We start from the raw sequence: 26236 nt of genomic DNA on the forward strand, positions 1-26236 counted from the left end.
TTGTTGGACTACAATTCCCACCATCCCTAGCTAACAGGACCAGTAGTCAGGGATGATGGGAATTGTAGCTCAAAAGCAGCTGGAGGCCCAAGTTTGGGAAACCTTGCTCTACACAGACTGACAGCGATTTTCCAGGATATCAGATAGGAGCCATTTCCAGCTCGACCTGGAAACATTTTTTTGCATGCAAAGGACGAGCTCTTCCACTGAAGAACTGCAAGGCTCTGCACACTTGCCTGGGAGTATGCCCCCAAACGTGCTTCAGAGTCAATTTGCAAAGGATTGAAGCGTCAAAGACAAAGCCAATATTTTATGGCAGAAGCCAATTTTGTTCCCTGCAAAGCCCAAGAAGATGGCTTTATCAGGCTAAATATTGTTTCCAGCACCTTTCTTCCAATAGCTCCAATAAACCAATGCCTAAATACTAAAATACCACTGGCAGATCAAAGGGCAACTGTTTTTTCCGAGTTTATCACACGTTCAGATGGCCTCACTGATCAAAATCCAAAAACTTATCAGAAGTTCTTCCTGAACTTCTTTTTACTAATCTTCTATGGTGGAGGGAAGAGAAAGGGTTAAGTCTACAGACTGAAGACACAGTCTAGCTCTGACGGAAACAGTTGTTAATTTTGCACCCATTATGGAATAAACATATCAAATTAAGGATTCTGAGATGAGAAGTTAATCATCTGGGTAATGCTCCAAACACACATTTCTTTGTTGTGTTTATATAAACGTTTTATTGCCTGGTATAAATTACACAGAACTCACCTGTCTTCTTATGAAGCAAATCATGTGTTCTCAGGTGCAGTTTTCCATTAGCTGTGAAAGGGCGAAGGACTAGCAGAACCAGTTCTTTTATTAATCTTCAGCACTGGCAGTATGTTTTTCACACTATCCTGCTAATCATGACTGCTGCAACCCTAATCTAAATAGCGTATCCCAAAATATATGTAGGGCGGAGAGCGAGACATAATTTATACCACTTTTCCTGCGGCACAGATTTTGGCAGCCATCCCAGTTCATTTAGAAATTTATTTCCACGAGACAAAGTGCTTAAAACAAGTCTCCGTACTACTTAGAACCCAATTTATTGCACCTTGCTAAAGCCACAGAGGTGTGTGCATGTGTTAAATGTAAAGGAGGAGTTAAGCACTGCCTTTTGATAAGCTTGCATGAATTGAAAGGCTTATTGATTATTTGGCTGTCTCGTCTGATAAGTAGGCTGTGTCTTGTTAAAGCACCTGCCGGCCTGCCCTGACTTTCTCCAAGATGCAGCCTTCTCAACATAGCCATCTGGCAAAGCTGGCCATCTAGAGATGGTGCAATGGTTAGAGCAGGGGTCCCCCAAACTAAGGCCCGGGGGCCGGATGCGGCCCAATTGCCTTTTCAATCCGGCCCGCGGACAGTCCGGGAATCAGCATGTTTTTACATGAGTAGAATGTGTCCTTTTATTTAAAATGCATCTTTGGATTATTTGTGGGGCATAGGAATTCAGTCATTTCCCCCCAAAAAATATAGTCTGGCCCCCCACAAGGTCTGAGGGACAGTGGACCGGCCCCCTGCTGAAAAAGTTTGGTGACCTCTGGGTTAGAGTGTTGGACTAGGACCTGGGAGACCAGGTTTCAAATTTGGCTATGATGCTCACTGGCTGACCTTGGTCAGTCACCATGTCTCAGCATTAACCTACTTAGAATCATAGAATCGTAGAGTTGGAAGAGACCACAAGGGCCATCCAGTCCAACCCCCTGCCGAGCAGGAAACACCACCAAAGCATTCTTGACATATGCCTGTCAAGCCTCTGCTTAAAGACCTCCAAAGAAGGAGACTCCACCACACTCCTTGGTAGCAAATTCCACTGCCGAACAGCTCTTACTGTCAGGAAGTTCTTCCTAATGTTTAGGTGGAATCTTCTTTCTTGTAAAAGATCTTTCTTGTACTTCACAGGGCTATGGTGAGGAGGAGAACCAAGTACAGGCCAGGTTCAGCTCCTTGGAAGAAAAATGTGTTATATAAATGAAACAAACAAATTGATGAAACAAATGGAGGGAAACACTCAAGCAAAGAATAAAGTTGACATTTTTTAATAAAAGATTTTCAAAAGATACCATTGGACAAAGTTTCTAGTCTTGATGAAAACATTTCCATGTTGTTCATCAACAAAGTAAATTAAAAAATAATTATTATATCCTGCAGCTAAAAATATATACCAAAAAAATCTGCATTTGTTGATTACAAATCTCATTTCAATAGGTTGGCACTGCAGTTCCTACAATTATCCCGGATTTAGACAACCTTCCTTTCACATAACTTCTTCTTTTTTTGAAATTCTAAACTAGCAACCACCCACCCTTTGACTTTTAAAGAAACATCTTAGAAACAGATCCAGGAAACATTCTTTTTTGAAGCTGAACAGAAACAACAATTTAATCTGCAACAAACCAAGCAAGAGGAATCCCAAATTTAATAGGTTTTTGTTCAAGTCTAGAACAAGTGCTATGGTCCTGGCGTGCTATGGTCCATGGGGTCACAAAGAGTCGGACACGACTAAACGACTAAACAACAAATGCTTACTCTAAAACCACCAATGCCCAGGAATAAACCTCTGCCAGGGTTGTACCACTTCATGTGTTTATATCGGGGTGTGGAACCTTTTTGGCTCCATGGAACTAATCTTTTATCAGGATCAGCCGTGTGGGCCAAATTTGACAGGTGGGCAGGATAACCCCCTGCCAATCACATGATATCATTGTAGCATTACATGATACCGTGGGTGAGAGCTAGGGTGGCTTCTGACACGCCTTTTGATTATGAGTAGAAAAGTGAGGTTGGCTTGGGTAGCAGGAAAGTGTGCGCGATGGGGAGGGAGACCTAATAAGCCTTCCTAATAGAATTGCCAAGTGGAAAAGTGGGACCTGCCGACCAGTTTCTGGAGCTCAATACATTCCATACATCTAAGGCAGGCTTCCTCAAATTCGGCCCTCTAGATGTTTTGAGACTACAATTCCCATCATCCCTGACCACTGGTCCTGCTAGCTAGGGATCATGGGAGTTGTAGGCCAAAAACATCTGGAGGGCTAAGTTTGAGGAAGCCTGATCTAAGGCCTGTTCAATTGTTCCAGCATTGTATTTCTGTCCATCTCTGCAAGGAAAGACATGCAAGTACAGGAAAGATGAAACTGTTAGAAATCAAGAATTTCTGCATCTAAACATGAACCGGCAGTTTTAAATTGCTAGATTTAGTGATTTTTCCTCCACTGGAGAAACTGAGACTCAGTTCCGACACTTAGTGGGCCCCCACAGAATCACGTCTTGGAATTCGAAAGCCATTTGGATTTTTCGCAATTTTTTACTGGCTCGTACAAACTGCAGTAGCCATGTATATAGCCTCCCACATCATGAATCAGGGGTGGCACTCCAGATGTCAAACTACAATTCCCATCACCTCTGGCCGCTGTCCATGCCAGCTGAGATGGACCAGAGTTGGAGTCTAACCACATCTGGAGGGCCACAGGTTGCTCAACCCTGCCACAAATCATAGCATTGTTTCATACAGTCGGGAGTGTGCAAATTTCTGGCCAGATCCTGAGCTTCTAGGCTCCCCATCGCGGTCCAGGCTGCCGACAGCCTGAATTGGCCCTCTTTTCAGCTGCACTCTGCTCGTCGTGATAAGATAGTAGCCCTTGTAATGAAAAGTGCCAACAGACTGCTCACAATACACGTATAAGGTCCAGTGTTATTCTGGATCGTGGAATGTCAATTTCGCGTACTCTGACTTCAACTTTTTCTCCCGGGCCCAGGCCAAGACTCCTCCTTTTCTTTTCTTTGGAAAGCTTGTCCTCGGTTATGTTCCGGATGGGAATCAATCCTGCTCTACCAACGCCGATGTCAACAAAGACTCCAAATAGAGTAGCATTCACAACTCTTCCTGTCAGAATAGTTCCAACTTTTAAGTCTTCAAGACAAACGATGCTCCTCTTGAAATCAGGTTTATCAAAATCTGTGACGTAAAGAGGAAACTTTTTTTAAAAGTTATTCAAGTAAGTTGCATGATGGGCCATCTACAGATTTTATTATTCATATGTATTTTATTAATCATTTTATTATTCATATGTATTTTAATTCTTTGTTATTCATATGTACAGTATTTTAATGTATTTTAAATCTTTGTTGGAAGCCGCCCAGAGTGGCTGGGGAACAAATAATAAATTTATTATTATTATTATTATTATTATTATTATTATTATTATTATTAGCCACCCACCTGACTAGGTTGCCCCAGACACTCTGGGCAGCTTCCTTACAGAATTAGAAAATATACCCAGCATCTCTGTTAAGGGCAATGTCTCTTATGCAATTTGTACTTGAACTTGGTGGTTTTTTGTTGTTTTTTTAAAGTTAATAGTCAGCAGGAGAGGGTGAGTTGACCTGTACCATGAAATGGAATAAAAAAAAAATATGGTAACCTTTTGCTCCAGACTGGAATCACCACCTCTCACGTCTGTTCCTTGCAATGGGAGGCAAGCCACCATACCAAAGAAAGTTTTCCTTCCATTGTGAATACTAGGCACCCTGGGGTGGTTTCAGGGGTGAGTTTAGGGCAGTGTGAGCGGTGCGGTTTGAGGCAAAACCACAGTGGAGTATTGTTTTGCTAAAATTTGTATTTGCTGCTCAAAGTGGTTCATGCTAAATGTTAAACCTAGCATCAAAAAACTATCTGGAACTTGCAAAAAACAGGGGGGCAGTTTGGTCGTCCAGGCATACAGCTCTTGTTTGTTCAAGCATGTGTGCGTGTACACACACACACTCCTGCTTTTAGATGGCTCATAATACAGCTGTATAATCATAATTATAATTTTAATTATATTTCAGTGCTTGTGGTCTATATAAACAGGCAGTTCACCTAAAGCACTCTGGTGACATTATAAACAAATGGAACACACACCTATTCATATCCCCCAAAATTCAGAGCTGGTTGGCTGCCGCCATGGCTGCACAGTGTGTACATCTCCAAAACAGAAGGTTCATTAGGGTTGCGATCCTCAACAAACCTCCTAGGGAGTAAGCTTCATCCAGCACCTATTAACTTTTTGGTATATACAGGTGAAACTTGGAAAATTTGAATATCGTCGAAAAGTGCATTTATTTCAGTAATGCAACTTACTATTTTTTATTTTAATTTTTATAAATGCTTTCTTTTGGAAATTCCACAGTAATAAAACAAATAGTTACAATAATACAAAAACAAACATCACTATTACATTTCATTACTTACATTCCATTTACAGTGGTACCTCTACTTACGAATTTAATGCGTTCCGAACGCACATTTGTAAGTCGAAAAAAATTGTAAGTCGAATCCCATAGGAATGCATTGGGAGAAAAAATTTGTAAGTAGAAGCAACCCTATCTAAAAATTCGTAAGTAGAAAAAAATCCTATCTAAACCGCATCCAAGATGGCGGACGGAGCTCCATTCGTAAGTAGAAACATTCGTAAGTAGAGTTATTCGTAAGTAGAGGTACCACTATATAATTGACCCACCTAACGACAAATAATTACAATTACCCACAACAAATAAAGGCTTGACATATCTTGCTTTGCATGTCATGCATCTATCTCATATGTTGCTTTCACCTTTTAAGCTGCATTGCTGAAATAAATGCACTTTTCGGCGATAATCTAATTTTCTGAGTTTCACCTGTATACATGGGAATTTTATTAGCCATAGCACACATATTAAAGCCCTGGACAAAACAGCAAATCCTGCTGCTTTAGCGAATGGGGAAATGTAGCATCAAGTCCTTCGGTATAAGAAAAAATAGTATAAAGGACAATGGGAATGCACAACAGATATCCAAAAGGGTTTGTCCAAGTGCTGACATAGGTTTAGAATGTACTAGGATGGCAACACACAATGTAAAAATACGGGGAAAGCAGCGCTAAAGGTGACACAATCAGAGATGAAACAGCTTCATATGATTCCAAAAGAAACAGAATATTACCCTCTGACACAAAAGTAATTTCTGTATAATAAATGAATACTTGATGAATATTACTGTTTTATGTATTGTGTAAAAAATAATAATGATGATGATGGGTTGTTGTTTTTTGAAGCCCAGACATTTTAAAGTCAGCCATGTAAAATATAATGCAGGCTTTCTTGGTCCTCATATCCAGCCTCATTAGAAAAAAACTTTACTCGATTGCTGAGCCAAAAGACTCTTGTGGTAGTTAACACGTAACTAATTAAAAGCTACAACTGTGTTATATGTTGCAACTTAACCGGGGGGGGGGGCGGCAAACAGAGCTTCCCATAATAATTCACTGCTGGAGACCATAAATAAGTGTGGCAGAATCCAGAATAAGGTGCTCCCTAGTTCTAAAGTAGTAAGGCTGCCTTCTCCCAACCTAGGGTCCTCTCAGTGTTGGACTATAACCCCCCCCTAAGATGCCCCATCCCCCAGAAATGAGGGCAGAGAATGCTCAGAGGGCTTGGAATGCTGACTCACTGTTGGAGTAAATCTAATAATAATAATAATAATAATAATAATAATAATAATAATAATAATGTATTTATACCCCACCCATCTGACTGGGTTTCCCCAGCCACTCTGGGCGGCTTCCAACAGAAGAATAAAATAATTGATTAAAGATTAAAAGCTCCCTAAACAGGGCTGCCTTCGTATGTCTTCTAAAAATCTGGTAGCTGTTTTTCTCTTTGATATCTGATGGGAGGGTGTTCCACAGGGCGGGTGCCACTACCGAGAAGGCCCTCTGCCTGGTTCCCTGCAACTTGGCTTCTTGCAAAGAGGGAACCGCCAGAAGGCCCTCGGCACTGGACCTCAGTGTCCGGGCAGAACGATGGGGGTGGAGACGCTCCTTTAGGTATACTGGACCGAGGCCATTTAGGGCTTTAAAGGTCAGCACCAACACTTTGAATTGTGCTCGGAAACATACTGGGAGCCAATGTAGGTCTTTCAAGACCAGTGTTATGTGGTCTCCGTGGCCACTCCCATTCACCAGTCTAGCTGCCGCATTCTGGATTAGCTGTAGTTTACGGGTCACCTTCAAAGGTAGCCCCACGTAGAGCGCATTGCAGTAGTCCAAGCGAGAGATAACTAGAGCATGCACCACTCTGGCTAGACAGTCTGCAGGCAGGTAGGGTCTCAGCCTGCGTACCAGATGGAGCTGATAAGACAGCTGCCCTGGACACAGAATTGACCTGCGCCTCCATGGACAGTTGTGAGTCCAAAATGACTCCCAGGCTGCGCACCTGGTCCTTCAGAGGCACAGTTACCCCATTCAGGACCAGGGAGTCCTCCACACCTGCCCGCCTCCTGTCCCCCACAAACAGTACTTCTGTCTTGTCAGGATTCAACCTCAATCTGTTAGCCGCCATCCATCCTCCAATCTTGAAAGTTGGGGAGGGAAATGGATGGAATGGAGTACTCTGGAACTGGGCACAGGTGACTGGGATGCTAAACCGTGCAACAACATTCTGTTGCAGCTCCCACCTGTACAGCACAATAACACTGCATTTGTAAGGCGTTGCTCTTCAGTGTAAATGGTATTTCAGAATCACTTTGGGAGACTTAGGCAAACATTAATCTGCACATTCAGATACGGCACATGGTACAAGGGTACAATTTCAGACTGCAGGATTAGGGTGTCACGTTTCAAAACCTCCCTTGACATGGGGGCCTAACTCATCCACAATGCGATTCCAACCAAGCCCTCTCCCTTCTGCAAAAAGGGTATTTCTCTTTCTTTTTCCAAAATGGTACAATCCCAAGAATTGTACATCGTGCGATTTCACGGTTCCAATTGTATGCTACTTTGAGGAAATGTAGAACTTCGCTTGAGACTCCCTTTGTTCAGTTTCACCAAGTGCTTGTTCTTTTTGGACCACAATTTTATGCGTCTCCCAACACACTGTCAGTGTGGGTTTAGCAGGGACATGTTCAAATTTCCCAGCAGAAAAAACACACACACACACACATTCAAATCCTAAGTCCTGGAATCAAAAGTGACGCTCAAAACATGTATTTATTTTTAAATACAAGGTGGTGGCGTCACCTGAAAGCAGTGGGGATGTTTCTAATATTTTTGGAAAGCTTTGTGGAAGAAAGGCGGGGAAGGAGACCCCATATAGTCAAGGGTAGCAGTAGACTGCATGACATCAAAGTTTCCAGCGGAGGAATGAACTTAATTACTCAACTCCCAAACAGTTAAGCTTCTTGCAATATTACACTATGCAGTGCAGGCACTTTTCAGTGTTTTTCTTCCCCCAAAATAAAAATAACAAAACCCCTAAACCCTAAGTAAATAGTGTTTAATGGTTGTAGCGGAGATGGGCTTAGGCAGCGACTCAAGAGCCACTTATATATATTTTACAAACTGCTCTTAAAAAACAACAAAAAGCTATTCCTGGCACGTCCGAGAGCCACTGCATCCCCTACCCCTGATTTGCTCCAAATATATGATCAGCTGTTAAACATTTGCACATGAAAAAGATTGTAGTTTTGCTCAGTCCACTGCGTTAATTAAAACATAGGCTGCAAGGCCATATGCTTTATTCCCCATTTGTTTTATTAGTTCTCTTCACTGATGCTGGCAACCCAAAATGTTTTTACTTTCTTATGTTCGGCTAAGCAGGTAATTGAGTGTTTTAAAAATATATGGCTTTTACATAATTATGCACAATTGCTTCTGAACTGTGTTACTGGTGCCTAAATATATACCGTGGCAACAGGAGTCCCATTATAAGGGAGTTTGGTGGGCTTGCTATTTTTTTGAGGTGCACGGTGGAGGGAATGACAGACAGAAATTGGCTACGTGGAGTTTTTTTTAAATAAAAAAAGTTTTACTAGTTTCATTGGGTTGGATCCAGACTTCCCGTGAGCAGAGTTTAACTCATGGGACACCCTACCAGAAGCAGGAGGAAGACAATTTTCACTGATTCCCCCTTTCCAACTCAGCTCTCAATGCTACCTCCCAGGCTGCACCAGAAAATCCCCAGAGCATTCTGGGGGGCACAGTGGTCTTTTCATGGATCCAACCCACTGTTTCCCTGTTCTTCAGAGTGCATGCTTCATTCTTTATTGTTATTTCCTAAACAGATAACTTTCCACTGTAGGAAAGATCTAAGCTCCTAACCTTCAGGAAACATGCAACCCAGCCTGCCCACAAAAACAGAACATTACATTTGTGTGCAGCACAAATCATTTGCTTCTCAGTCTCACGTTTTCTGCATTATTCAAGCAGGGAGAAGGGAGAAGATTTACAATCCATCTTCAAAGAATTTTGGACCACTAGAGCTGGCCCAAGCAGGTTAGGGATCAATAAACTCATCCTGTGTGGAAGCATACTAAAGCACTCTGATTCGTGAGGACCTATAGGTCTGTCCTCCTAGGGCTTTCAAGGACCATGATTTAGAGGCGGGATTCAAATTTCTTAATTACAAAACTAACACATGCTACCCAACCCACAGAGTAACACAATGCTTTCTTGCCCCGGACAACTTAAGGGGAGTTTCTGATCCATCCATCCGTCTAATCACGACACTGGCTTAATAAATAAAAAGACAAGCAGACAAAATGGGAAACTGGAGATGCCTTCAAATCTCTTACCTTTTCGGATGTCAAAGCCTTCAGGTTGAGTTAGCCCATCGATTATTATTTGCAGTGTTTGCCCCGTTGTATTCAACTTTTTTGCAATTCCTTCCAGCCCTTCATTATTAATTATGACATCCACATTTTGCCGCATGACTGACTTTCCAATATCGCTGAGGCTCCCTCCAATGAGCGTTAAAAACCTTATACGTAAACATTAAAAATAAGGGAAAGCGAAGCAAAAATTCTATAGATTAGAAATTTTTTGAAGTTCATAATATTTCAAGCCTGGGGTGCATAGAAATATATCCTCCACCACCCCCATCTCTCACTTTGGATGCCATAGTTGTGGTGCCCCAAAAACTCCACACCCAGTGTGACCACATTGGTCATACTCCCCTAGAGCCACCTCTGGGTGGACAAGCTGACCACCTGCCTATAATGCAACTTCGCTTTGTCAGGTGATGATCATTGGGACTTCAAAGTACCACATAGGCCTTGCACAGAGCCCTGCCCAGTGTTTTGAAGTGCTATTGGTCCAGGGCCGGCCCAAGATGCACCTGACGTGAACCACAAAATGGCCGCCAGGAAAGAAGGGGTGAGCAAAGATCTACATCAGGAAAAAGGGGGAAATTAAGCTCTACATTGGGAACAAGGGTGCGAGGAGACCAGCAGTGCCTCCTATTCGCCAAGAGGCTGCTGTAGATGTGGCATGGGGAGGGGGGCTGCTTCTGAGGAGACGACAGATCCTGCCTCCAAGGAGCGTGCTGTTGCTGTTGCTACCACTGAGGCGGCATCATCATCATCATCATCATCGGGTGATGCATTCCTTAGAAACCAGATCTGCTGCCCCTGTGGATCCTGCCACCTGAGGCAGTCACCTCACCTTGCGCCTCATGGGTGGTCCGGCCCTTTGCATCATGACGTAACATCCTATCAGCTGACGGGTGGTGACTCCAAGCTTGCTTTTTACAGGACCTGGAATGTCTATTCCTACATATGGCTAACTGAGAGGGGGGGAAAGCATGGATTCAGGGCCTCTTATCATGCTTTGCCATGACAAAACTCCACTGTGCTACACTGTAAACTGGAAAAGTGGGGGGAAATTAATTTTAAAAAACCAACCAGTTTTTGCTTAGGTGGGAAGTTTCAGTGTACCAGACTTCCCCAAACCTGTTGCCTCTGGAGCAAACCCTATTAAATCTTATCTCATTTTCTTCATTAGCAGCTTGCAAGACTATAAGAATTCCAGATTTTGAGCAGAAGAGGATGGGCCAGTCTCTTGCTTGAACAGAACTGCAGCACTATATATATCCATGCATACATTTTCATCATTGACAGCTTGCAAGACTATAAGAATTCTAGCAATATCTGAACAACTTCCTGTTCACCCCAGAATTATAAATGAAACAACCAAAAGCTACCTTCAAAGAAACAATGCCATTTTCTTGCTCCCTCATAGAGCCTTGTTCAGTCAAGGGGAAGCACTCATTTCCATGTCAACAGTGTCCTTAGTGATTACAGATGTATCCCCCCCCCTTAAAAGAGAGGCTGTTTAATCTGGTTACATATTTCATAGATCATTTTCACCCAAATAAACGTGCTTGGAGGGCACTTGGAACAGAAATCAATATTAAACAGACAGCTCCCTCTCAGCCGTAATGCATATTGACCATCTCTATTTTTAAATGTCATTGCTAAGAACAAAGTGAAATGCTTTTGCGTGTAGAAAAACGTCCTCAAATTTACTGCAAGGTCACAGAAAATGGAGCCAGAATAAATGGGTATTATATGTTAAAAGAAAGGAAGAAAAACAGACTTTGTCACAAGCAACTTCCTCTTCTCCCTAACTCCATTTGGCTTGTGTTGGACCGAACAAAACACACTGGCATACTATATTCAACACTAGATTGTTAATGGACAACTGTCAAAATACAGTACTGGATATTTATTCTGATATATGGGAAGCAGAAGGGGAGGGTGTATTGGAACTTGACAACATTAGGATGCCTGTGATAGTTTGTATGTTTCTCTAACGCTGCTTTGTTGGTTTTGAATTTTGATTTTTTTATGTTTAACACACATATTAACACCGCCACCATGAACAGCAACTTCCAGTTGGCTATATTTGGAAAGCATGCTATAGGGGCCTACAATAAATAATCAACCCTTCTCCAAGTATTGCCTTTTTATTTGTGTCTGTAATAACTGAGGAGGTGCTTGCTAATGACAAATTGCAATTAACTGTTTATTGACCACTTGTATCAACACCAAATGCTCATATTTTAGGAGTATTTATTTATTTTAATAAATATTTAAATTTATTAATATTTTATTGATTAATATTTAAAGCTCACATTGCATTGATTAATATTTAAAGCTCGCTGTAAATACACATGTGCTAAGCTTTAAAAAAAACAATTAAATGGAAAAGTTAACAAAGGAAAAATAAACATACTGTATACACATTCCAGTAGATGGAGATAAATGCAGCAAACCCGCTTTCTCTCCCCCCCTTTAAGAAAATGCCAACTGAGATTAAGGTTTAAGTGGACCTATCAATATTCACAAATCAAAATTCATCGTATTTTGGACACTCACTGTAACATATATATTGAGATTGGTTTTCACAATTCATTGAGTTGCCCACATTCTTTGTGAATTTGTTTGAGTTTCGATCTGAAAATGAACGGCCAATTCATGTTATAATATTTTTATAGGCGGTTGTTGTTGTTTTTTAAATGGAATATCTACTGGAATGGATGGAAATTTTCATTTCCAGAGAGGTTTCTGCAGGTTAGAGATTTTCCAGCAATGACCATGTTTGATGCAGAAAATCGGCAAACGATTCTTGCAGTGTACACATCTGAATGCAATTACTACCACACATGCAGCTGAAATGTTAATAAATGCACACGACTAAGCACAATCTTAAACGTTAGTTCAATACACAATTTCTAAAACCTTGTTTTCGAAGAGCTATCGAAAGCACAACATTGTTCTACTGCAATGTTCTACCCAGTAACAGGGAGAATGCAAATTCCTTTAGCTGCATTCAAAGCTCTCCAAGTGGACCCTTGTTCCACCTCCAGGTAAGTCTGAGTATGGGGGCTTTCCCACCTCTTCTTCCCTCCTGCGGTCCCTATGAACAATAAAAGCCTTCTTTGGGGGCAAGGACACCCTCACAGAAGTTCTAGGGTACGACACAAGGAGCTGGCGTGGGATGGGGGATTACCCCAAATATGGCAGATGTAGCTTGAACAATCAAAACTCTTTGCCAGCTGCCACCACCCAAGTTTTGGTTATTCTTCCCTCCAAATGCAGTGCCCCAGCACAACGTACCCCATGCTTTTCAAGAGGGTCTCTCAGTCCCCAGGAGAGGGTTTCCATGAGTCATACCGTAATTATGTTTGCACAAGAAGCTAAGGAGACAGATGGCATATCATCTCAGTGCATCCATGAATTAGAATTTTTGCAGTTACCGATTAGCCAGAAAACCAAAACAACACAGAATTAACAAATTGAACATGTACTTTCTCCCTCACCCAGTTAAAAAGAGTAACAAATCTAAACTTGGAAACTCATGAGCTAATGACTGCAACATCGAGTGATATACAGTTGTACCTTGGCTCCCGAACGGCTTGGGCTCCCGAACAAATCGGCCCCCAAACGCCGCCAACCTGGAAGTGAGTGTTCCGGGTTGCAAACATTTTTCGGAAGCCGGATGTCCAATGCGGCTTCTGTAGCTTCCGCGTGAGTGCAGGAAGCTCCTGCAGCCAATTGGAAGCTGTGCCTTCGTTTTCAAATGGTTTCTGGAGTCGAACGGGCTCCCGGAACAGATTAAGTTTGAGAACCAAGGTACCACTGTATCCCGAAAGGCTTTGACAATATGAAGCTTTCAATCAACAAGCATGCATTGCTTATTACAGGGTTGTACCCAATGGTGCTCCTTTAGTGGCAGAAGGCTCTTTGATCCAGCAGAAAGGGGGAAGAAAGCTATTTTGCATGTACATACTTCCCCCATGCAGCCCCATCTCTCCTCTAACCCCCCCCCCCCAAATCTGCTCAAGAGAGGGCTGGGAGGTAATTTGGAACAGCATGCTAGGTGTTGCAAGGGCAAATCAGTGAAAGCAGCCTCCCTCCCTGTTCTGCTGGATCAAAGAACGGTCTGTGAGTACAAGCGGAACCACTGGATACAACCAGTATTTATATTGAACCATACATAGGTATGGTGCTGCCCCAAGGAGCCCATAACAGAGGAAAATACAAAGGAAATGGAAGGAAATGAAGGGAGGGATAAAACGGGTAAAGTATGGCTGTAGCCATACTTCGAACTCAGGATGAAAGGGAGAAACATGCTAAGAGGAAGGCACACTTGGCAAAACCTCACCGGGATCAACTCCCACCCGGAAACCTATGTCCCCGCTGTGGAAGGATGTCCAGATCCAGAATTGGCCTCCATAGTCACTTACACACTCACTTTAAAAACCATGTTTAAGGAAGACAATCTTACTCGGCTACGAGTGATCGCCAAAGAAGAAGAATACTCCTAAGGATATAGTGGAGAATAGTGGCATGGGATGAGAAGGAAATACTCCAACCAGATTAACTGGTATTAATGGCACTTGGAGCTGTGCAAGTTACAAAAGGAGATTCCCATATGTGCAGTATTAAATACTACCGGTAGGTTTTTTTTTAAAAAAAGCTATGTCACAAGACCCTTAAAATATCAATCTGCATGAAATATAATCCATAAACCAGATGTTGCAATTTTGCCACATAATATACATAATCTGCTTAACATCCTATCTTAATGAGCATTTTCTCTGGGATTTTCCTTTGGCAAACATCTACATCTAATTAATGAAAACCACCTTACCCAGTAGACTAATGCAATGCAGTGACGAAGAAAATTATATTACTCTACCAAGATCCCCAAACAGGGAGCTTGGGTCCATTACCTCACTGTAATTTCTAAACGTTCCCCTGGTTTTTCCAGTGCAATTCTTTTGCAATACACACACTCTGAAACGGGATAGTTTTCCCGTGCTGTTTTAATTGTCATAGGAAGTTCTGCCATTGCAGCCTGCTTTTTACATACATACAGACTTCCTTCATCATTTTAATATACTGTACAACCCTAAGATTCCAGGAAAATGTACTGCCTTGAAAGTGCTTATGCAGAAATCTTTGCTTAAGAAAGATTTGTATTAGGTAAAGGTAAAGGGACCCCTGGGGTTCCCGGACGACTCTGGGGTTGCGCCGCTCATCTTGCTTTACTGGCTGAGGGAGCCAGCGTACAGCTTCTGGGTCATGTGGCCACCATGACTAAGCCGCTTCTGGTGAACCAGAGCAGCGCACAAAAACGCCGTTTACCTTCCTGCCGGAGCGGTACCTATTTATCTACTTGCACTTTGATGTGCTTTCAAACTGCTAGGTGGGCTTGCTGGGACCGAGCAACAGGAGCTTGCCCCATCGCAGGGATTCGAACCGCTGACCTTCTGATCAGCAAGCCCTAGGTTCAGTGGTTTAGACCACAGTGCCACCCGTGTTTTTAAGTTCCAGAAAGATTTGTATTAGACACTTAAAAAACAATAATATGCTTTATTAGAATTCAGAACTATATTAAGTTTCCAGTGGGAAAGTATTAATACATTTTGATAATCTAAACCCAGTCAAATTGTCCACAATATGTTTGCCGCATATTTTTCAATACATTCAAGGTATAAGGATTATATTCTGTCTGTTGAAAAATATAACTACTATTTTAGATTCCACTGCAAGCTTCTCACCCCTCTTTTCAGGAGTTTCTAATTCAACCACAGAAAGTGCCTGCAGATCAAAGTTGGGTAGAACAAGTCACCACTTGGGAGCAATTTTGTTTAAAACCTAAATTTTAATATAAAGATGCTTGGGCTTTAAAGCAGTAAAATCTGATTCGGGGGGGGGGGCAGCCGTTTCGAGTATTTGGTGGGCTTCTGATACTTCCAACACTTCTCAGTCTTTAAAACTGGTGTTTTTTGGTATGCAGTACATGTATCTGAAGAAGTGTGCATGCACACGAAAGCTCATACCAATGACAAACTTAGTTGGTCTCCAAGGTGCTACTGGAAGGAATTTTTCTATTTTATTTTTATTATGTATTACATCTGTATTTTTAGAGTGGATTTATAGCTCCCAAAGATTTATCATGGAGAAGGCTGAATCGCACTTTGTACTTGTTAAGAGTCAAAGTTTTTGCACACCCTTCTGCGTACTGCTTTGTGCCGTACGTGTAGAGGAAAGGCCTGTCGCTTTGTGAGCTGGAGTGGATCCTCCCCATGTAAAATAGTGCCAGGTTTCATATCCAGAAAAGGCTAGGAATTGCCTCTTTTGTGACCCTGGAGAGCCAATGTTAGTTAAAGTAGAGAAATCTGAACTCAGTGGTGTGTCTTGGGATAAGGCAGCTTTCTGTAATCTTTCCTTAACATCAAACAATAGTCTGGTATCCTACGCACAAATATCCCACGCGAACCATTGTTGGCTAATGAACATCAGTGAAATTTGGACACCGATGATATAATGTCACACAATGACTACAGTCTACAGAATTGGATTGCACGCACAGAGGACATTGAATCAAATATATGTCCTCCTTTTTAGTGTGTGTGTGTGTGTGTGTGTGTGTGAATGTTTATTTAAATTGACCTCAATTGTTGTTAGTCTCAATTGCCCTCACTGGCATCAGCATAAAGCCAGATCTTACTGATTGTGTCAACTCACATGATGCATATTAATAGTCGAGAAACATGGTCATGCCAGACAATAAGAATTGCCCAGACTTGAGTTAATGCACGTTACATACAAATATAGTTGAGTCAGATCCTATTTTTAAAGTATTTTATGTATTTGGCAATTATTAAAGGAATATAACATTTTCCTCCGAGATGTCTGCTGCAGTGATCTCACATGAAAATTCTGCATATCGAACTCCTGCTGGAATTACAGTTTAGATACAAACAAAAAAAAGGTGTGTGTGGAGAAATCGTTAGAAAAATAGAAGGGGAACTGCCTACTTTATGTCTGCAGATATGAATGAACACAATACACCACCAAATGTTTCTTGTGCAAATCCCACTGAAAATAATGGATATTGCACAGGAGAAAATGTATTTATCTCCCTCCCTCCTTCAAGAGGACTAATTTTAGTGTTAGCCCCAAGAAGATGACATCGCAGATCCCATTTTAAATTGGCCTAGCAAGTGACAGACACATGAACTCTGAAAAACGTTTCAAAGGTCACATACTAAAGGTCACATATTAAAAGTGAGGTCATCTGTGGGCATCTTAATGAACTGCTGTAAGCCAGATATTGATGTTTAAGATGGCCAGTAACACTTTTTGTGAACCTAGCATGCATGTATGAGAAGAGCTAGCTCAAACAAGGCTACTTGTTTGCATCTGATTAAACGAGACCACATTAAATGATTCCAACATTAAGGGGAAGAAACCCACTATGGTTGCCAATACAAATGCAATTTACACTCTAATGTTGGTTCTATATAGTGAAAGTTACAAAGACTTGATAGTTTTAAGTGACAATGAAGGCATAGAAGTTGTTCATCTCTGTCGTCTGGGCTTAAATAGCGGCTGAGAAGTAGGACTGGTTAGGCTGCAATCCCAACCACAATTATTCATGAGTAGAATATATGGAAAACAACAAGCCTTAGGGCGAAACTATGCATGATGTTCAATACATTTTTGCTGTGTGTGTGTGTGGTGAATTCAGAGTGGGCATGGGAGGAGAATTGTTACCCTTTTCTCCATGGCCTAGACATTGACATCACACTGTTAACTCATGTTAAGCTTGTGGTTCACTAAGACCCCCAGATCCTTTTCACATTTAAGAATGACATTGGCTGGAAATCGATAAGGTTACAGTGTCTGCATTTTCAGGCTACCAGACAGTTTGAAAAAACAACAACAACAGAAAGAGGTATTCAAGACCACCTTCAAGTGCCTTTTAATTAGCACTTTCACGGACTAGGGATTCAGCATTCATCCTAATTTGTTTGCTCAGATATTGGAAATTTAACTCACATGCTTCCCAATGTGTCAAAGCAAGAGTTTCCCCACACTTTCTGGTGCATAACCCTGTCCCTTTCCTTACTGTAAAGAGACAAGACACTTTGGGGAAGTTGCACAAGAGCACCAAATCAACTTGAATTGTGCTGCCCAAATTTGCTGGCATGTAACTGAATCCCAACCCGAAATAGCAACAGCCTGGAATAGCCCTCGATAGGTGGTTGTGTGTGTGTCTGCAAGGAAGCAGGTGCCCTTCATTGAGCTTCTAAAAGCCTCTTTCCTCAAGGCAAGCTTTCTGGACTAACTAGGGAGTTTGGAAACGTGTAACTAGAATGTTGAAACGGTAGCTCTGCTAGCGTTAATACCAGATGTCTACTGTGCTACACAGAAGTGGAGTTGGTTTCTAGTTAGAAGTGGAGTTTGCTCTCTTTGCTTAAGCTTAGTGCCTACGCCATTTACACTACTCTGAATCCTTGTAAACCAAAAGGTATGGGAAAGGGGGTTTTTTGGGGGGGGAGGGGGCGTAATCTATTAACCAGGCATAGGCTGCTTGCCAGACGTCAGAAAATTCCTAGTTGGCTGTTTCCCAGGCTCCTATTGACCCAGGGCACATCAGAAACCCAGCGGGTGTTGGCAATGAGATACTCTTAGGATTATGGTGGATACGTTAGTGGAAAGGCTTTTACCCACCCTTTCTGATATAGTTAAAATGCCATGCCCATAATAATGTGCCAGGAAATAAGTGGAAAAAAGGTGGAAAAGAACTGGAATTCAAAACAACAACAGCAACAATATCTCCACCCATCTGACTAGGTAGGGGTGCGTATCAACAATAAAAATGAGTATTGATTATTTCCTTTTCTTTTGCCTCCAACTGGCATTCTAACATTCTGTGCCTCCATTGTTCTCAACCATAGACTTACCTTATAGACTTGCACAGTTTGTCTGACTTCTGGTTTCTTTAGACTCTTTTTATTTTGCCTCTCTCTAGCCTCAGCTACCACCAGCATAGGTTCTTATCAGGCAATTTTGGGCTTCTCGTTAAAATGTGTGGGTTTTTTTTATTTAAAAAATCACTTCAGTTGAGCATGGGACTCTTAATCTCAGGGTCGTGGGTTCGAGTCCCATGTTGGGCAAAAGATTCGTTGCATTGTGTTGGACTAGATTACCCTCGTGGTCCCTTCCAGCTCTACAATTCTATGATTCTATGTGCCGAAGAAGTCCTTCACGTACGTGGAATCAGGTGGCCCAGATTCTCTTCGAAAGGGATAGGCACTCAGACATGAGTTCACTGTTACAGGGAATAAGCCGCAAAGCCCAAAATATTGCTTGTCAAACTAATGAGTGTCTTGCCAGATTAAAAATAAAAAGGGAGCTTTTTAAGCCCTGTGATGTTATATACTGGGCTATATGAGAATGACATACTAGCATACTGCTTTAAAATACCTCTCCTAACTCTTTCATTTCCAGCTTAACAGTAAAGCGCTGCTGCAGGCAACAGAATATCAAGACGGCCTTCTTACACCCAGCTGAGCATGCAGGGATTGTGTGCTTGCTTCAGCACAAATAAATGTGGCAATATCCAGCGGCATTAACACTCCACTTTATTTCCTCATAATTGCTTATAAAGAGTTCTGCACCTACTGCTAGCATCATAAAAGCATAATTTGCAAAGGAAATGTAAACATATGACTGGAAAGAAAAGGGAAGTAATAGAGAACTGCCACTAGGCAGACATTTCATTTGCAAATCCTTGTACATTATTTATTCTGCTTTTATCCTCTTCTTCCTCAGAAGGAGATATGGGTGGCTTGCACAGTCCCTCGCTGCCCTCTTACATCTTCCCAACAACCAGGCAAGGTAACTTGTGCTGACAGCTGGTGACTAGCCCAAGATCACGTGGGAATCTGCTTCATATAGGAAGTCTAGCTCAGTTTTGCCTGGCTCCACCCACTTCTGCTTTTGGCCCCTTCGACACCTGACATATGGGCCCCAGAAGGTTGCCTCTAAGAGACTGTGGTCCTCAGGTCAAAAAAGTTTGCCCACTTGTAAGACAAAACACCACTGAGTAAGAAAGGGAAACCAGCAAGGCACCAATTGCAGGGGAAGGAAGGAAGGAGAGAGACTTCTGGGTGTAGGAAATATTTCTGTTGCTTTTGTTTTGAGCTCAGTGTTTTGAACCGAGTCCTTCCTCGGTGACAGCTAATTTCAGTCCAAGTCTCTTCACGATGTTGCAAAACTGAGTTCAAATTTATTTTTATTCCTTTCTTTTCCTTTCGGCTTTATCCTCGGGATAATAACACCTGACATAGCAATAATGTGCTATGGCAGGGTGCCATTTCCGCACAGATACAGTCATACCCTGGTTTAAGTACGCTTCGGTTTGAGTACTTTCAGTTTAAGTACTCCGCGGACCTGTCTGGAACAGATTAATTCACTTTCCATTACTTTCAATGGCAAAGTTCGCTCCAGGTTAAGTACGCTTCAGGTTAAGTACGGACTTCCAGAACCAATTACACTCATACTTCGGGTTAAGTACGCTTCAGGTTGAGTACTCCGCGGACCGTCTGGAATGGATTAACCCACTTTCCATTACTTTCAGTGGGAAAGTTCACTTCAGGTTAAGTACGCTTCAGGTTGAGTACTCCGCGGACCATCTGGAACGGATTAATTCACTTTCCATTACTTTCAATGGCAAAGTTCGCTTCAGGTTAAGTACGCTTCAGGTTAAGTACGGACTTCCAGAACCAATTACACTCATACTTCGGGTTAAGTACGCTTCAGGTTGAGTACTCCGCGGACCGTCTGGAATGGATTAACCCACTTTCCATTACTTTCAGTGGGAAAGTTCACTTCAGGTTAAGTACGCTTCAGGTTGAGTACTCCGCGGACCATCTGGAACGGATTAATTCACTTTCCATTACTTTCAATGGCAAAGTTCGCTTCAGGTTAAGTACGCTTCAGGTTAAGTACGGACTTCCAGAACCAATTACACTCATACTTCAGGTTAAGTACGCTTCAGGTTGAGTACTCCGCGGACCGTCTGGAACGGATTAATCCACTTTCCATTACTTTCAATGGGAAAGTTCGCTTCAAGTTAAGTACGCTTCAGGTTAAGTACAGACTTCCGGAACCAATTGTGTACTTAAACCGAGGTACCACTGTATTACAATGTATGCTTGACATGGACACAACACAAGGAGTGCACATGTGTCAACGTCCAGAAAGGTTAGCAGGTTATCACTGCGCAAAATAACTTAACATTTAGGACCCTGGTCCATTAGCCCCAGAGTGACAGTTCCAACATACACAGGGGGATTCATATAAGCAGCAACAGTTTCTTTCGTATGGGTGAAGGAATGCCTTGTGTGTGCCAAAGGACGCCAAACAGAACTGAAGACTTAAAACTTTGCCGTCATTATACTACAAGACTTATTAAAGTCAATGTATTGCTCCCCTGATTTTTCCATTATCCGAGAAAAAGGACCATTTCCTAAATGAAAAGCTAAATGTGCTAACTGTAGACCCATTGTATTATTGCTTACCTCATTGCAATATTATATGATTCTGGGTGGATGCAAGTTTGATCCAAAGGATTTGGCCGTCGAATGATGTTTACTGCCGCTTTGGTTTTCTTCTTACCCTGCTTCTCGTTTGCAGCTGCTTTATGACCCTCAGCTGCAAGCTCACCCTGTTGACTGATGTCCAAAATCATGGAATAGAAAGAGAAATGTGGAGTTGCCGTTAAAAAAGAGTGTCCCTGAAATGAGTATTTACCTCCCCCTGTGCTAGCACTACAAAGGGCCAAGGAAATGTGATCTTATGAGTGAAAGCGAATTTCATAATTAGCAAACCTTTGGAAATCCTGGCCAGAGCAAACCCACAAATGTCCTAACCACATGGTGGCTATTATGTTAGCCTCACTTGAAAGATGTCTGGTGCAAACCTAGGCAGAAACACCATTTTAGGGGAAGTCCCAGTAAACCACAGAGCCTAGGGCTTGCCGATCAGAAAGTCGGCAGTTCGAATCCCTGTGACGGGGTGAACTCCCATTGCTCGGTCCCAGCTCCTGCCAACCTAGCAGTTCGAAAGCATGTCAAAGTGCAAGTAAATAAATAGGTTCCGCTCCAAGCGGGAAGGTAAATGACGTTTCCATGCGCTGCTCTGCTTTGCCAGAAGCGGCTTTGTCATGCTGGCCACATGACCCGGAAGCTGTACGCCGGCTCCCTCGGCCAATAACGCGAGATGAGCGCCGCAACCCCAGAGTCAGTCACGACTGGACCTAATGGTCAGGGGTCCCTTTACCTTTACCCAGTGGGTGAGAGCATGCCTTGAAGGTACAGAATGTCTGAGGTTCAATCTACAGCTAAAGGATTGTACCTAGGTGGGGAAAACACTGTTTTGTTCAACCCTGAGCACCTCCAGGTAGGACTGAGGAAGACCTCTCTCTGAAACCCTGGAGAGCTGCCATCAGTTTTGTAGACACTAATGAGTTGCACAGATCAGTGGCCTTACTCAGTCCTATGTTCTTTAAACCAGTTTTCAGAACTGGGAAGCCCTCCACCTAAGTCCTGAAGAACCACTTTTAGACGGAGTAAAGGTAAAAGCAAAGGACCCCTGGATGGTTAAGTCCAGTCAAAGGGGACTATGGGGTTGTGGCGCTCATCTTGCTTTCAGGCCAAGGGAGCCGGCGTTTGTCCACAAACAGCTTTCTGGGTCATGTGGCCAGCATGACGAGACCGCTTCTGTCGCAACTAAAGAACACCGTGATGGAAACCAGAGCACACGGAAATGCCTTCCCGCCTATTTATCTCACACTGGCGTGCTTTCGAACTGCTAGGTTGGCAGGAACTCGGACCGAGCAACGGAAGCTCACCCTGTCTAGCCGGAGTAGTCAGTATCAGGCTGGTGGGCAAAGAGGACAAGTCAGCTTCGTATATTTTTAGCAAGCCTTCTAGATAATTTGGTATACAGCATATAAGAATAAAATCAGCAGAAAGCATTCATAAAAACATCACTGATTGGTGAAAAAGAGAAAATCTACCCAGCAGAGGCCTGTCTAAACAATACAGTTTGCAAAAGACACCCGAAAGATGGGAGGAGTGGTTCCTGCTGAACCTCCATTGGTAAGTAGTTCCTAGTCAATGCCAACCAAACCTCAGGGGTGTAGAGAACCACCAGAAATGCCCTATCAGAGGATCTCAGTGATCGAGGTGGGGCATAAGGAATCGGATGGTCCTTAAGGTGGAGAACTTTAACCCAGTTGGCATCTGTATGAGACATGAATGGATTTTATATGTGTGCTGTTGTTGATTTAAACTGTGTGTGTTTATATATATCATTGTGTTAGGCGTTTTTACAAATATATATACTTTATTACATTGTAAATCACTTTGGGGTGACTCATGGAAGTGATTCATACACGGAATTCATAATACCGGTAATATGTTCTCTTGCACTTCCTCGGGCAGTCCTTTCCCAGGAGGTCCTTAGCCCAAATGGCTCTGGGTTTTGTACCGTTCCTTGCTTCTTAGGGAACATTGGAAACTGCCTTATGCCAAGTTAAGAGCTTTTGCCTGTCTGGTGCAGAATCGTCTTCACTGATTGGCAGAGCCTCTTCAGGGTTTCAAGCTGAGCCTATCTCAGCCCTACCTAGAGATGCTGGGGATTGAACCTGGGACCTCATGCATGCAAAGCACTATTGCAGCTCTTTTGGTTGGTCAAAATCTTTCCTTTCCACACATTTCTTTTTGAGTCAATTTTTTGGCTTTTTGACTTGATGGTTCCAACAGTTGTTTTAGGGTGTTCTAGGAGCTTTTTGCCCAAAACAATGGCACAGAAAAGCTTGGCTTACTTGAAGAGAAATGTGTTTGATGGCACCCTGAGACTATTAATCATCTTTTTTTAAAAAAACTAGAAAATGGCATGAGCTTTTGTAGCTGGTTATCTACTACTTCAGATGCTAAACTGCAATTTGCATCTGAAGAAGCAGGTTGTGACCTATTAAACCCCATGATATTTTGTAATAAAAAATATTATTAACTAACCGTTAATTAAGGTAATGTGCAGCCAAACATATATTCCTTCATGATGAAAGACAACCCAGTTTTCCTATCGCAGCAATTGATTTTATTTCCTTACTATTACACTGCTACAGCGAATGGGTGTGCAGCTATTTCCAACTTGCATCCTTACTTAATTTTTATGGCTTCTCACATGAGATACAAGTCCAATTTGAGATTGGCAGACATGACTGCATATATTAAACACATGTGTATCAGCTTGTGGGCCAAAGTGTATAGCGCTGGCCTGGCAGTCCCTTCCCCTGCAGAGACGACCCAAGTTGCTCCTCTAACATAGATACGGGCTCATAACACAGACTGTTCCATCTATAGATGGTCGGTGCAGCCAGCTCAAAGGTTTTAACATCTAATCTGTGCACTTTGAAGTTGGCCTTCAAAGTATCTTCATGTCTAAGGGTGGGGTCAGCCTTTGGAGTGAGCCCCAATGCTCAGCTCCAGACTGAGTTCAGCCGAGTTGCTATTGCATTACAGCTCTACTTAAAATTTAATTGAACTTTCGTTTGGGGTTTCTTCCATTGGAAGGGATGGGGAAGTTTTATTATGACACACAGTTCCAACTTGCCAGAGAATGTCTGCAGCTGCCAAGATCAAAATAGAAGGACAGAGAAGCCCCAGGCGGCAGAGCCAACAGCCAGAGATTATGGGAGTTGTAATCCAGCAATATTTGGAGGTTCCCCATACCTTCTCCAGCCCCTATGCCATATTGGCTTTCTCTAAAACAATGGCATACTAGTAACATGGCAGTTTCAAAATAAACCAGGTTACCCTCTCTTAGGGCAGTGGGAAAAGAAAACTTCCAACCTAATGTCTTACTTTTTATTTATTTTTACTAAGCTTCTGCCTCCCGTTGGAAGATGAGTGATTTTCTACATTCATTTAAATGTTACGGGTGACAAAGAAATAACTCTAACCTGTTGTCCACATCACACCTTAATACATTACCTGCAATGAGTTCTGATGTGCTCCTGGTTAATCCTGATAAAGCCAGCACATTGCTGAAAGGATTTCGGACCCAGTCCTTTGACATCCTTGAGCTGCTCCCGATTGATGAACACTCCATTCTTCTCTCGCCATTCAACTATATTTTTAGCCCTGTTGGCATTAAGTCCTGCAATGTGTCTAAGAAGCAGGGAGGGAAGAAGGTACCAGCATTGAATCACTTGTGTAAGTATTAAGCAATGACTAATGCAAAGGGACTGGCTGGACGACAAGGAGCGGTGGGAGGCACCAGCCGGGGAAATCCCAGAGGAGGAAGGCTTGGAATCTGGGGTTGGTGGTGGGACACTGAAGAGAGGTCGATGGTGGTGGTGAGATTGGGAGGAGGTGCTGGATACTGAAGAGACAACAGGGCTTAGTGAGCAGGAGGAACCTGTGACAGGGAGCAGTTCAGATTCCAGGGCTCAAGCACAGGAAGAGACTGCTGAAGAATCCTGGGAGTCTTCCCTTCTGGATGTGACAAGCTCCCCTCTGCTTTCCAAGAATGCACAGGATAATGAGGAGGGCAGAACAGAGACCTGCTTTTGTTCAAAATAAAAATGGCCAGTTAAAGTGTGTGTGTGTGTGTGTGTGTGTGTGTGTGTGTGTGTGTGTGTGTGTGTGTAAAAAATCATGTTTACTATAGTGGGAAGTTTGGCTCTATGTGAGAAAACAAATGAGCCACAATCAGGGACAATGTGTGAAGCAAAATCAGATTCTCCCTTCAAATGCAGGAATCAACATGGAAAATGAGCCAACCCACAACCCTGTTGCTGTTGGCATCCATGTGTCTCAAGAAAGACGATGGAGTGCACCTCCAGGGATGAAGTCAAACGGCTGCATTAGCATCACCGAAGTGACCTCTCCAGGGCGCAAGCCTGGACAGTGAGAATGGGGGTCCTGGATTGCCCAGATGTTGCAAGACCCTCCTCTCGGCCTCACTAATGTGGTCTAAAGGAAAGCAGAGCAATACGTTTGGCACCAGATTGACTGCAGCAATTGTTGGAAGGAGGCAAAGAAGGAGCCATCCAACCAACTTAGGGACTCCACTCTGGATTTGTGTAGGGTTTACTCCTTAGCCGTTTCTACTCCTGAAGATGTCCCGCAAGGTAGTGGATATAAACCCAACCCTACTGTAGCATGCAGAATAAGGGATGTGGTAGTGAGTGTGGTCTGTGGGCTTGGGAAAAGGCTCAGAACTTTATTTTCCTCTGTGTATTGTTAAAACAGTGAGCCTTTAGCTAGACACAGGGTTGATATTAAATTAAGGTACCAGAGTAGACCCAATGAAACAAAATAAGCACATCAGTTCCAGTTCTATATCCTACCAGTTTAAGACCTCTCAGAATGCAAGGGGAAACTATTCATGAAAGGAGAGTTGCACCCACAGAAGAAGAGAACAACTAACATTCTGTGGACAACAGACCCTTTCTCTCTTAAGAGTTAAATGTGAGGATTCAAGCCACTGGTCTCATTTGGGAGCCATGGCAGGTTTGAACCT

General features: G+C 42.7%; 1 protein-coding gene across 2 annotated transcripts in view; it reads right to left on the bottom strand.

Moving 5' to 3' along the window:
• Nucleotides 1-1796: 1796 nt before the first annotated feature.
• Nucleotides 1797-26236, bottom strand: part of SRBD1 (S1 RNA binding domain 1) — a 188435-nt gene continuing 163995 nt past the window's right edge. For both annotated transcript variants that reach the window (XM_035111184.2, XM_060273045.1), the window contains exons 18-21: nt 24703-24879; nt 21223-21375; nt 9632-9816; nt 1797-4000 (exon numbers count right to left, since the gene is read on the bottom strand). In XM_035111184.2, coding sequence (XP_034967075.1) covers nt 3711-4000; nt 9632-9816; nt 21223-21375; nt 24703-24879 — 805 coding nt within the window. In that variant the 3' untranslated portion in view covers nt 1797-3710. The remainder of the gene's footprint in view (nt 4001-9631; nt 9817-21222; nt 21376-24702; nt 24880-26236) is intronic.

The sequence above is a fragment of the Zootoca vivipara genome, chromosome 3 (assembly GCF_963506605.1).
Source record: "Zootoca vivipara chromosome 3, rZooViv1.1, whole genome shotgun sequence".
NCBI classification, from domain to species: Eukaryota; Metazoa; Chordata; class Lepidosauria; order Squamata; family Lacertidae; genus Zootoca; species Zootoca vivipara.